Here is a 13,794-nt window from a genome sequence, read left to right as displayed (position 1 = left end):
GGGGCTGTCATCCCACTCCAGCCACATGGACTAAGAGTGAGGAAGCGTCATTTCTGAAAGGAGAAGTACTATGCTACCAAAAGAAAGAATGCTGAACCAGGCCAAAAAAAAAAATAGATATTTTGTACAAATTTAAAAATCCAAATATTTACTATTTACGTAGATATTATTCACAGCATTGTTTTTAAAGGTGGAAATTTAAACAAGCCTAAGAATCCTACAATATGGGGTTGATTGTACATTATCTCCAGGATCAAATACTAGACAATGAATAAAATGGTGTAGAAGTATAGTTATTCATGTAAAAAGATGTTTGTGCTATAGTTGGGTATGAAAAGCAAATTACAAAATATATGCATTATGATTCCTTCAAATATATATAGATATACATGTCTGCATACATACATACATGCATGCATAGACATACATAGGAAAAAATGCAGGAAGCAGTGTGCCTATGTTTACAGTTATTGATGAGCCATGGAGTTACAGGGAGTTGTTTTTGTTTTTTCTTTTTGCTTCTCAGGATTGTTTTACTTTGCACAAAGAAAAAACACATAAAAACAGTGAATATGTATTAATCATGCTATGAAATTTATAAAAATAAAATAAAATTTCTATAATTCTTTGATACCATAAACAGTTTCTGCCCTTTGAATGGCTTGTAGTCTAGGATAGACGGGACATATTTTAAAATATACATATAAGCCCCCAAAGTTAGGTTGGATCAGTAGGTTATATGTGTATGATAATATTAAATGAAAACACTTTCAAAAAGGCTATGCAGTATAATAGAATTTTATAAAAATGATAAATACTTATACAATCACAGTGTATATGTAACACACATACACACAAAGTGCAAAATAAGTTGAAATATGATAAAGGGTGTTCAGACCACACTTTTGCAGGCCTGCGGTTTGAACCTTATTCTAACTATGTGAGGTCAATGGGGTGCACATTACCATTCCTTCTTCACGGATGAGGAAACAGAGGCCTGTGACAAGCAATGGGACTTTCCTACAGAAACAGTTAGTGACTGGACTGTAACTCAAGTCCTGGTCTTCTGACTGCAGTCACAAAAGCTTCTGTAGACAGTGTTACAGAAATTGAGAGGCAAGAACAGGTCCTGAGGACCGGGCAGTCAGGCGACACTTTTAGGAAAGAATGGGAATTAAAGTAGGCTTTGCAGGGACCGGGGCCACAGAGCAGCGGGAAGGAGTGGTGGGGCATTCCAGAGAAATGACACGGGCGAGAGTGCCGCAGCCCGTCCGTGTACGGAGCAGGGTGTAGTCCTTTCAAAGAATCACATGTGGGCAAAACTTGAAAATTGTTTTGTCTTGCTGAAATTTTTCTTTAAAAACATAAAGGACTGGTTTTGCTTTTCAAATACAAGTCTCCTTTCAAGTCCTCCCCCACAAAAAAACCTTAAACTAGCTCATTTAAGTTTTCTGATCCGTAGTCCCATAGAATGATAAACTGAAGTAATAACCAGGAGTTATTTAGTTAGATTTCATAAGAATTCTAACTTAGAGAAATGAAAAGCTGTCAACACAGTATACTAAAGATAACTTATGTGGATAACAAAGTTTCACAAAGAACGGCAAGGCCTTTCAGCCCAAGTAGAGGAATGCAGTCTAAGGACAATAAATGCATTTCCCCCACCTCACACCTCAAAGACTAAGGGTACAGAAGATAATGCCAGTCACTAGGCAGCTTAACTCGCCCATTTGAGAAAGATAACTGTTAGATTTTCATAGCATAAAGTTAGTGGTGATGGAAATACTTTGTTTTAGCTTTTTGAGTATTAGCCTTTTCTCTGGTATTGTGGACTTTGAGAGGAGAGTTACTTACCTGGAAAACTCAAGGGTTTATAAACATAATGCTAAGTAATTTGGAATTATGTATTAATACTATCAAGGAGAAAGGTGAACAAAACCAGCATTCTAGCCAAAGGTTTTAAAGGTGACTGACTACCCAGAAACATTTAATTATTCAGTGAACATTTATTGAGGGCATTCTTCTTGCCAAGTATTAGTGACGGGTGCTGGTATAAAGGCCAATAAAACAGAGCCAACTGCAGTCTAGTGAAGGAGAGTAAACTAGAGAGATATACAGAAGAAGGCCTTAATCCTAGTGGACAAAGAGCAGGACAGCCAGGAGAGGAATCAGGGACTGGTTCCCAGAGGGGACGACACCTCCGCTGATAGGAAGGAGAGGAGAAGTGAAGTGTATCACCATGAGAGAAAGAGCAGGCAGGAGAGAGCAGATTTTGTTCAGGAACTGCAAGTAATTCAGGATGTCTGAAGCATAAGATGTGATGGAGGAAGGCTGACATAGGAGCTTGGAGAGGGGAGCAAAAGCCAAATCATAGAGGCCACATATGAAATTTGGGTTTCATTGTGTAGACAATGGGGAGCCACTGAAGGATTAAGAAGAGGAGAGGTGGCACAGCGGTTAAGTTCGCATGTTCCACTTTGGCGGCCTCGGGTTCACCAGTTCAGATCCTGGGTGTGGACATGGCACCGCTTAGCACGCCATGCTGTGGTAGGCATCCCACGTATAAAATAGAGGAAGATGGGCATGGATGTTAGCTCAGGGCCAGTCTTCCTCAGTGAAAAGAGGAGGATTGGCAGCAGTTAGCTCAGGGATAATCTTCCTCAAAAAAAAAAAACAAGAGGAGAGTTTTCATGACTAGATTTGCATTTCTGAAATATATATATAACAGAAAAGACCTGGATATCATCATCAACCACAAGGCCCTCCTTAGTAATTTGATGTCTGAGAGGTGATTGCTAGACATTCCCCTCTACAGGGTCAGGCCATGGACCCTTGGCTCTGCCCGTCTTGGACCTCCAGCTGAATGGGGTGTCCCCACCTAGCATCCTCATTTTAGGAAGTCTAAGGAGAAACTGGGACTGATTCCAGAGAACAATGATAAAAGGCGATAGGAGATAAAATTTTACAGTGAAAATTAATTGCCTTTTTTTTTAAAGCAAGTGTTCACCTAAAAGAGTGGTGCATTTTCCCAAAGAGGTGCCCATATTGCTTAAGACATTTGTGGAACTTCTCTGTTGGAATTGCTGTAAAGGCCAGTCTGGGAGCCACACAAATAATTATTCTTGTGCCTTTATAGTTATATTTTTAAAATTTTGTATTTCAAAATGAGCACTACCCAATCTGATTTTTATCCTGCTCACTAGACTTAATGCCGAATTGGCTTTTGATTTACTTCTAAAATTAAGTCCAGCTTCACGAGATGAAAGTTCACCTCCGAGGACAGTCAAGAAAGTGCCTGGTCAACTCCTTACCAGCTTCAAGTTTCTTGACCATGAATCTCACAGGCTGCCTGTGAAATGGGGGCAATGATAACGCCTTCCCTGCCTCCCCCATACAGTTACTGTGAAGATAATCCCAGGCAACTTGTGAAAGCTTGTCATAGAGTGCTATGTCAGTAGATGCTCTTATTATCATTGCTCACACTTTGCAGACAATTCCAAATTGTGCATTTGTTCTGGTGTCTGTGCGTTCGTCTCCCTAACAAGACTGTTCCTGTAGGATGACAGGGCCTACATCATTTTTGGCTTTGTGTCCCAAGTCTGACACTGGGTCTCACACATAAAAAGCCCTCAGATGTTGGCTGAATGAACAATTGAATCTAGCTCCTTGCCTTATCCCCAAACCTTATTAAGAAATAGATAATACACTTGAGATTATTCAGTTAAAATAATAGGCTCAGAGGCCGCTGAAGCTTCTTCAAATGTGTGAGTAGCTTGTCATTAAGAATCAGCTTTTCTTCATCTCTGAAGGGGCCAGAACAAATGGCTGATGAAATCAATCAATCTGAAAGTGTAAAGTTTCTTAAACTTTAGTGCTGCTGTCTTCACTTTGGCTATACTTTAAAATCACTAGGAAAAATTTTAAACTACTAGTGCTGGGGCCCCAGCCCGGGACAATTAAGTCAGTACTTCTGGAGGTGGAGGCTTGGCCTTGATAGTTTTGAAAACTCCCCAGGTGATTCTAATGTGCAGCCTGCATTTGATGCCGGGCTCTGGGGTTAGACTTGGAGAAACATTGCTTTAAAAAAACTCTATCTAGTTCTGCACTAGGTACCATAGGAAACAGAAAAGAACATAAGGCGTGCTCCCACCACAGTCTACAAGGAGTAAAAGCCAGCCGTCACTGATAGGAATGCAGTGGAAAAGCAGCAATCAGTGTGCGGAACTATGAGAGGTCATGAAAAGGTGGACTTGTGCTGAGCAGGAGACTCTCTGCAGAGCCTGTTAGACATTTTAGAAGTTTATCACAGAAATAAAAGACAGCCCCTGCCCAGAAAAGGAAGTCAAGTGTTAGCTAGCAAACCAGCTCGTGCCAGCCGGCCAGCGTGGCCAGCACAAAGGGCCTGAAGGCTTTGATTCACAAACGCAAATCACCATTCTCAGCACCAGGAGCACAGCTGTGAACAAGACTCAAACAGTCTTGAATAACCGACAGTCTGTTCACAATTAAGGAAACAGGCAATTACAAAATGGTGAGAGTTGATGAAAGAGACGAAATCAGGTTGCTGAGATAGGAAGATCCAGTTGTTGGAGGCCTTTAAGGGTCAGGCTGAGGTCTTTCAGTCTGATAGAACAGCCGATAGTTCCCGCTCAGAGGAATGCTCTAAGAGAAATGCGGAAGAGAGACTGTTTTAGATCCTTTGGAGGACGAGAAGGAGACGTAGCAAGATGTAGAAAAACTAGGACACCTCCCATCTAAGGGTTGGGTGACAAGCTCCTAAACTAGGGTGACTTGAAAATGGGAAGCAGTGGTTTATAGAATTCTCAGAGAAAAAGATAGCTGTTTGCATTATATAAGCATGGATAATTTGAATACATTTCAGTCAGAAATGAATTATTAATATTGGAATTCTATATTGAGTTACTGTGTGTCTGAGAATGAGTAACTCTTGCATTCCCTGTTAATATTAATTGCTGTCATATCTTAACTTATTGCACAATTGTGTGAGAACTTTAAAAACCGAGTGTCAAATTAGTGAGGTTAGTTAAGCTTGGGTTCTTTTTGAAGAATCAGTTGTTTACTTTTGTTTATAATTCCACACAGTCTCATGCAAAAAAACTTACCTGTCAAACACAACCTCTGTGAAAATGGTAAGCCTCCATATTTCTCTGACACACTAAAGTCAATGTTATTTGGGAATCGAGCTTATGTAAAACTTTTTATTAATCAGAAGTTTTTGTCTTTGCCTTCAGTGAACAAGTTCTAAAATTTTCATATGTAAATGATCAGAGTGTAATTAATTCTAAAAAATTCAGTGCTCTTGTTGGGCCAACTCCAGGACCAGCCACAGAGTGGATAGTATTGAGATATCGGTACATTCAAGATTGTAAACTACCAGACCCTTATGTACTGGAATAAAGTCTGTATTCTAAGTCTGCTTGTGTAGTCTCACAGGAGACTGAAAACGTGGGCATGCTTTCAATTCATGCGGTCTGTGATTTATGGAGGCACATAGGTCACAAGTTTATTATGCTGAAAATCATAGTAACTATTTTGTTTGCTTTTTAAAATGAAGTGACCAAAGCATGTTGAAAGATAAATGGGTGAAGCATTTTGATTAGGCTTTTATTTCTATTAGAGATTAAATATTATTGCTGAGTAACCAGCCATGCTAAGTATTACGATATTAAAGCTGAAGTAGTTTGTAAGCTGATAGCCCCTGCTTTCCTTTGGGTTTAGGTTTGCTATTAATCAAAGTGTTGGACTTGTTTAGTGCAGTGGTGTATGAAACAAACAGTTGAAAAAGACAGCTACCGTAATTTACGGCTTTCTGTCTTTTCAAATTTGTAGGAAAATCTGTTTCTTTTTGTGGACTTCATGCTGTTGTTCACGTGTCTAGATCTCATTTCTTATACCAGAGACAACTAAACTCAATAACTGCAAGATTCTCTCATGGCATAGAAAGGAGGAAGGTGCCTTCTTATGGTTTTAATTGACAGATTCTGATAAAGTCATTTTTGAAATGTGGACAGTTCCCTACTAGAAATGAATACTGCACAAAACCCATCTGTATTTTGGGTCAGAGAAAGGGATAATTTTTAAAATAGAAAAATGTGTATATGGAAAGATGTTAATAAGTTAACTAAGATAGTGGTTTTTGTTTTTTGACATCAGTATAGGAGTACTGAATAAAATTATCTTAAAGAGCATATGATTCCAGCTACTTCTTGGTTTTAGCTTAGGTATCTGCACAAGAGTCATCTGGAAGGCTGCTAAGCACTGACTGAAATGCAGTCAAAGTCTGGGCTCCGCGTCATGTGTGGGAAAGGACAGTCTTGCCACTCTTGTCAACTCAGTCCTCATCAGGGGTAATACACTTACCATTTCTAAAGAGTGCACTTCGTGGGGAATGCAGCACAGAGTTACGAAGTGTCAAAGAAGACCACCTCTCAATATCTGAAACAAAAGACCTCATTTATTATTTAGTTAAGTAAGGAAGAGCTATGCTTTCAGGCACAGTCTCTCTGAGCAGAGCAGGTTGCAAATCGTCTGTAGAGTTCTGGGGTCAGGGATTGTTTAGGGGTTGACATCAGCCTCAGAAGCCCCATTATTCAGCAGAGACTGTCGGTGACTGGCTGGCTCTCAGAAGCATGTTCACTGGACTGAGTTTGCCACTGATGGGCCAACTTCCAAAAGCATGAGGCTGTCACTGATTAGTTGGCTGTCAGAGGTGTGTTTACTGAAGTGAGTTGTCACTGATCATTTAGGCCCAGGCAAGTCATCATTAATTGATTAAATCCGGTCCGGTTGTGTTTCAGACTGGTTCCAGGGGTCACTTGTTACCATGGCTGTAGAATAATCAGCCTTTTTCTGGGCGTTGGGGATTGTTTTCTTCTCATAGCTAATACTTAAACACTGTAGGAAATTGAAAGCACAAGAAAATCAGACTCTGAGGAATCCACTAAATAAGCAATGATCCTATGATGCATTTTCCAAATAAGGATGTTTACTAAGGCAACAGAAGTATAAAAAGCAGTTCTCACGTGTGATATGTGATGTTCATGCATTGAGATCAGTTATGAAATTTGATGCAGATAATGTATTATTAATGATAAAGTATAGAAATGTGAAGGTGATTTGCTTCACTTAGTAAGTTAAAGTAGACTCTAGGTCATCCATATAATAATATCACTCATACTCACGGCATTCCCATAAAATTTTCTGGGATGTAGGGAGTGGGACTGGCAGTACGACTCACCTGGTCAGCCTGAACGCTTAGTAATTGTAGAGTCACTCATATTGCAGCATTTTATTTCCCTCCCAAAATCTTTTTAGGATTCTTTAAATTCTGAGTATATCCATGGGAGTTTGTCACATACATAAACCTCGCCCAGCATTATTTCTACTACAGGGGGAAAAGCGTGGGGGACCTCTCCTAATACCTACTGCCCAGATCTCCACTCATAGAGGAAAAAGAAATGAATGTAATTTTTGGATTTCATCTGAAAGTTACAGCAGTTGTATGGGGAGTGTTAATCCTACAGGTGATTTAGCCCTATCTGCTGTGATAAAGAAAAGTGCTGGGTAGGCCTATTTTAAAAATTGCTTAAATAACTTGTGGGAAAAGCCTTAGTAGTTTTGTTTACATATAAAACCTGAACTTTTCTCTTTCCAGATTCCCTCAACTGCCCTGAAATCTGTTGTTTGGACTTCCCTTTTTATTCCTGACACCTCCTAATGGGGGCAGAGCTAATCACTTACATATTTCCCTGCTGCTAAGGATAGCCAGCTTATGACCACTTATGATTCAAGCACATGTTGATACCTTAAGACCAGTCGGCATTTGATAAAGTAGGAAGGCAGGATGGTTAGATTTGTCATACTCAACAGTAAGAGGAGGAAATTAGTCCATGGAGCTGTGCCAAAAGCTTAATTTCCTTTTGTATGAGAAAAAATTTTTTCTTAAACCCAGCAACTCCCCAGAAAAGGGAGTCATAACACCATTTGAACAAGAATTTTCTTAACACATTCCCTACCCTTGACCCATTTAACTAGTGAAGACAAAAAAATCAAATAGGGCTGGAGTTTTGCTCTGCAACCTGGCTCACTCTGGCTAAGTGAGCGTGCCCTTTAAAGGACACTGGCAGAATGCTCTCTGAACTTAGTTTAAGGAACACTTCTGGGTAGAACTCTTTTAACCTCTCATCAGCGAAGGAACCTAAAGTGAAGACTGAGGCAAAGAGACTCACCACTAGAAATACAAACCAACAGAACAAACTCCAGACATGTTTTTCAAATTTAAGTGTTTTCTGAGAAGCTGGTTTCCATGTGGTATACACGAGTAAACAATAAACCCCTCTTGGTGTTCTGTCCCCTTATGGTTCATTATGCCAAGGATGGTGTTGTATAGAATTTCTGCTTTCAGTTCTCGTGCCAAAATCACTGAACCATCTCTCTCCCTCTTTAGGATGTCACATGTACTTCAGTTCGAGGATAAAAGCAGAAAAGTGAAAGATGCAAGCATGCAAGACTCAGACACGTTTGAAATCTATGATCCACGGAATCCTGTGAATAAAAGAAGAAGGGAAGAAAGCAAAAAGCTGATGAGAGAGAGAAAAGAAAGAAGATAAATGAGAGTAATGATAACTAGAACTAGCTGGAAATGTGCCTGCAATACATGGCCTTCTAACAGCCATTATTCCCAACAGCATCACTTAAGGGTGTGAAAAGAAGTATTTTTGAACCTGTTGTCTGGTTTTGAAAAACAATTATCTTGTTACATTAATTGTGGAATGATGTAAGCATATGCTTTTGGTTACTAGTACATGCTTTTTTTCCTAATTGACCTTTTATATTGCTAAATCTGAAATAAAATCACTTTCCTTCCAGTTTACATGTTAACCATTTGCAGACTGCACAAGCCTGTTTGTGTCTTTTTACCCTAAAATATGTGAAAGCTTCATTGTCAAGATTTTTTATAAGAAGTTCTTGCAGAAAGAATATTTGAGGGAAACCTCCCTGGCATTCTATTACCAGAGTACTAACTTTGGAATATAATTTTTTTTAATTATATAATGTAGAGATTGATTTTTTTGTTTTGCATATAAACATGCAAAAATAGCCAAATCAGTAAGACTCAATAGCCTCATGCCTTAAATCTTGAGGAACTCCCAAGCAAAGGTTCACACCTGCATCGAGGCCAACGCCTGGGTTTTATGGATGCAGTCAAGACACTAACACACTAAGTAATGTCAGCCAAGCTCACTGCACATCCTGGCCTGACACCAGGTCACCTGCCCACTCCTCTGCCCTCCTCAGCATAGCAATGGCAAGAGCACATGCAGAGGCCCCATTCTAGCAGTAGAACTCATTAAAAATTTAGCCTTTGATGAAAATCACTTATACTGGTTATCTACCATGTATCATCTATATTTAGTCAGTTTTTTCTAGAATCTGAATGCTAAAATTATACCACAGGCGAACTTTCGGTTATCTAGTAACACCTCACCAGCCACGTCTTTTCAGATAAGTGTCTCATTAGCTCACTCTTTCGAAATGTAATCCAAATAGGCTTTCTCCAGAGCTCTCGTTTTCAGAATGCAGTCCCAGAGACCACACTACAGCAGCAGCAGCATCGCTGGGGACATGTTAGAAATGCGAATTCTTGCCCTACTACCCACCACCAACTCCCACTTCCAGGCGAATGAGTCTGACTGAAACTTTGAACCTGGTAGGTCTGTTAAACACCATTGCTGGCCTCACTGCTAGTGATTCAATCTTTGGAGATGGGCAGTATCTAGTAAAGCTAAAGATGTGCATATCCAGTGATGCAAAAATTCTAACCCTAGGTCAGTACCCTAAAGACATTCTCACATGTTGCTCAAGGAGATCTGTACTAAATATACATTGAGGCAGCAACCAAAGAATGGATAAATAAGTTGTATATACATACTATCAAATACTTTGTAGTGGTGAACATCAATAAACCAGAGCTATGTGTATTAGCTTATCTTAAAAATAATGTGAAAAAAAGGAAACATCTATATAAAAATTTAAAACACACAACACACTATTATCTATTGTTTATGCATGTACACATATGTAGCAAAAGTATAAAAACATATGAAAGTAGTGGTTACCTCTGAGGAGGCGGAAGGAATACACGGGGGGCTTCACTTGTCTTTGTAATGTTTTATTCCTTAAAGTAGAAGGTGGGTACTCAATCCTCGTATTATTCTTTATACATTTTGGTACACCTGAAATATTTCATAATTTTTTCTTTATGATCACATCTAGACCTGAGGTGAGAAGACAGCACTCCCACTACTAACAAGAACCCTTTCTTGTTTGCTTCAAGAAGTAGGAGAAAGTTTCAAAGAGGAGGAGAGGGGCATGATAGAGATGTTCTGGGGAAATGTCAACTCACTGGAATGCAGAGTGGTCAAACTCAAAGCCACCAAAGCGTAAGTCAGTGTTTGGAAGTGTGCCCCATCTTCCCCTCACCACAAAGTTGTAATATTGGTTATATTAGAGATACACACAAAGCAAAATTTTGCTTTCCAAACTCACAAAGTCTGTTGGTTATTATGAAATGCACCACTGGATCTGTACCCTATAGGTTTCTCTACCATTCCTCCTCCAATGTGTCCACCTTTACCAGTGTGGTATTCTCTCCAAAGCACAAGCCAGAAGAAGAATGTTTTCAGGTTTAAAAACATAACTGAACGACAAACTTAAATCCTCAGAGTGGTAGAGTGCTCCTTATCCTGCTTTAATCACAAGGAGCAGAAAGATGTGAAATTCCACAGAGATTAGAATCTCATCAGAAGAATTTCACCATGATAATAAAATTCACTTTGAACTTAACTGAATAATTGCAGAAACAATTTATTAGAAGCTTAAGAACACAATTTAATTATCTGTTACATATGGTATTAAATGTGCTTATAGTAAAGTCTTTGGAAATGTCATAGGGCCTGTTAGGGACATATGAATTTCAAAAAAAAAAATTACTTCAAAGACGAAAAAAAAGAAAACAGGTAAGAAAATTAGCCTTTATAGTTCGTTCTAATTTTATATTTATTTAGGTTTATTCTTCCTGTATGCGTCTTGCCCTAGGGATGTTGTCCTGAAACAGTGAAGTTTGTTAGCATTCTTGTTCACTGTTCGTCTATGACAGTGCTGGACATTCTGGAGAGCAAAAGAGAAAAGCAATTCCTGGCCATCTTTTTTTCTCATTTTCTGACAAGCCTTTTTTTCATCTTGGTTGAAACTGTTGGCAAGGGGAAAGTGAAAACTAACCCTAGACTTCTCCTTTCTTAATAGGTTATTGAAGTAAATGCAGATCTCTCTAGAATTTTTAATGGTGTAATATCAAAACAAACATTGTCACATGCGCTCCGCTCTCTGTATGCTCTGAGGCCACACAGTCAGTAATGCATCTGCTGCATCTAAAAATGGGGACACCGTAGAACAAGGTCATTAAAAAGTGTGAGGAGATGAGTGGTTTGCTGCTGTTGTTTTTAGAACACATTCAATAAGCTATGGTGTCCTTATCAAACTGTCACTACCAAGTTTCTTGATAGGATCTGACGTGTGAGGTACATAAACCTGTTCTGTTGTGTCAGTGTGGCCTGTACGGAAAAGGTTAGATAGATGCAGAATATTGCCCAAACATGCTGTTTAATCTTGGCGATAAGAAGAAAGAAAATGGAGGTGTGAAGTGAGTTACCATTGAGGGTGGTATCGGTATAAGCAATTTGTACATACAGGGTGTAGAGAAGTTAAGAGGGGTGACATTCTTTACCACTGTCATTCACAAAAAAAGAGCAGGTCTGGTTTCTCTATGGCTTTGCCTCCATTCCAGTGACTCTATACACTTTATCAGGCAATACCACTTCTGCTTACTAGAAAGCAGGAGGTTCCTGTCCCACACATATTTTTATCTCCTTTCCTCTTTTAGCTTTTAATGAAGAGAAGTGAAACAGGAACCATATTTTAGAGAAATTCTTTCTAATAAGGATTTGATGAAATTTGAGTTCCAGGAGAAAGAATAAAACAGCAAATCTTACTAAAATGGGTATTAGAAGTTCCCTGCTTATAGAAAGAATACTTGTTTATTCCCAAAAATCCCCCTCACCAAAGCCATAGGCGAATGTCTTTGTCACAGGTGTTGAGCGTTTTATTAATCCCTGGGGAGAGTTGTTTTCAGTGATGTGCTGTAAACTGGCTCCCTAGAAAGATGGAAAGAAAGAAGAGCCCTGATTTGCAGCATTGGCTGATTTCCATGGTGTAAAGACTCACCGTGGCTGATTTCAAGCCACCAAAGGAAGCCCCGGTATACACTGGTTATGTTTCCCATTCTGTTCCTCTGCTAGCTAACAGCTTATACAGTAACTCTTGCACTGGCACAAAAAACTCACAAAGGCTTTTAACCTTTTTCCAAGATCACAATCTTCATGCATATTTCTATTTTATGTGATTACTTCACACAGCTTGGTTAAGTTCTAAGTTCTAGCAACATCTGCACCCTATGATTTTATGACTAGTTTGTATCTTTAGACTCTCTGTTGATGAAGTTTTCCAAAGCCACTTGGCTCACATTTATTTTTCCCTCTGTCTTTTTTGTCTCAGTTAGTCATATGTTCAATTCAAGAAGCAACCAAATCTCACACAAAAAAAGAGGGGAGAGGAAGGAAAGAAATATAATCATAGTTCTTTGAATTATTCCCTGTAAGTGATAATGTATAGATTCATCATTCAATTTTTTCTTTAAGTTATTTTGGGTTAGGGATGGAGACTCCTACCTGGAGAGAAGAGAAGACTGGCTTCCACATGAAATGCAGACAGGGCTCTGATCTGTCTCTTCCACATCTGCTGGGGATTATTGCTTTAAGGTTAGACAGTGGTATTAATTCATGTTATTAGATCAGCAAAAATATCTTTTGGAGGCTTTCTTCATAGCACCAGTCAAAAAGAAGGTGTTCTTGGTCTTTTAGAAAACTATTATTTTTCCCACTCTCTTGATGCCAAAAACAATAATCATTGCTAAAGTTCTGGCACCTTTTAAAGATCAGGATAATTTTGAGAGCAGAAAACTCCTAAGTGATTTTCCCTTTATTTTCTGAATTTAATCTAGTTGGAGTTTTATTGTAATATTCAAATGCTCTAATAACAGAATATACTTACAATGAAGGGCATCATGTATAGAAAATAAATGACTAAAGGATATGCTCTATGGTTAGTTCTCAACAGTTGTGAGTAAACATAATTTGTGAGTTTCCTCTTTTTGTGTGTGATGTGTGTAAACTGTTCTTTAATTTGCAATTGTTGAGGAAATATTTTATTAGAGCTGGAATGTGATCATTTTATCTCTGTTCTAAAGTTATACTATGTTATTGGTGTAAATGAGACTACTGATTAAGAATGGATCTATCACCAAAGCAACCAAAGAACTCAATAAGTGATTTCTGAATTAATTTAGAAAAGTTATACATGATATTATGTGAGGCATAGGTCTATTTCAGAGTGAAATTTCATAATGCCCATAATGTGGATTTCATGTCCCATCAAACCCGAAGTGTCCAAAACTAAACTCTCATCTCCACCTCCTAGCCCTGCCTCCACCAGACCTGCTTCATCTGCACTTTTCCCCACCTCTGTTATTGGCAATGCCATCTTTCCAGTCGCTCAGGCCAAATAGTTTGGATTCCTGTCTTTATTTCACACCCCACATCCAGTCTGTTATGATATTCTGTTGGCTCTACCTTCAAAATATATCCAGACCTTCACTAC

At 38.9% G+C, this 13,794-nt stretch overlaps 1 protein-coding gene across 1 annotated transcript in view; it reads left to right on the top strand.

Annotated features, from left to right (window-relative positions):
- Positions 1–8,901, top strand: part of CWC27 (CWC27 spliceosome associated cyclophilin) — a 221,818-nt gene extending 212,917 nt beyond the window's left edge. Inside the window, exon 14 of the mRNA XM_001493082.6 lies at positions 8,468–8,901. Coding sequence (XP_001493132.1) covers positions 8,468–8,630 — 163 coding nt within the window. The 3' untranslated portion in view covers positions 8,631–8,901. The remainder of the gene's footprint in view (positions 1–8,467) is intronic.
- The last annotated feature ends 4,893 nt before the right edge of the window (positions 8,902–13,794 follow it).

This window comes from Equus caballus, chromosome 21 (genome assembly GCF_041296265.1).
Source record: "Equus caballus isolate H_3958 breed thoroughbred chromosome 21, TB-T2T, whole genome shotgun sequence".
In the NCBI taxonomy this organism is placed as follows: Eukaryota; Metazoa; Chordata; class Mammalia; order Perissodactyla; family Equidae; genus Equus; species Equus caballus.
Note: the sequence above shows the minus strand (reverse complement) of the source record. Positions and strands in the feature narration are given on the sequence as shown.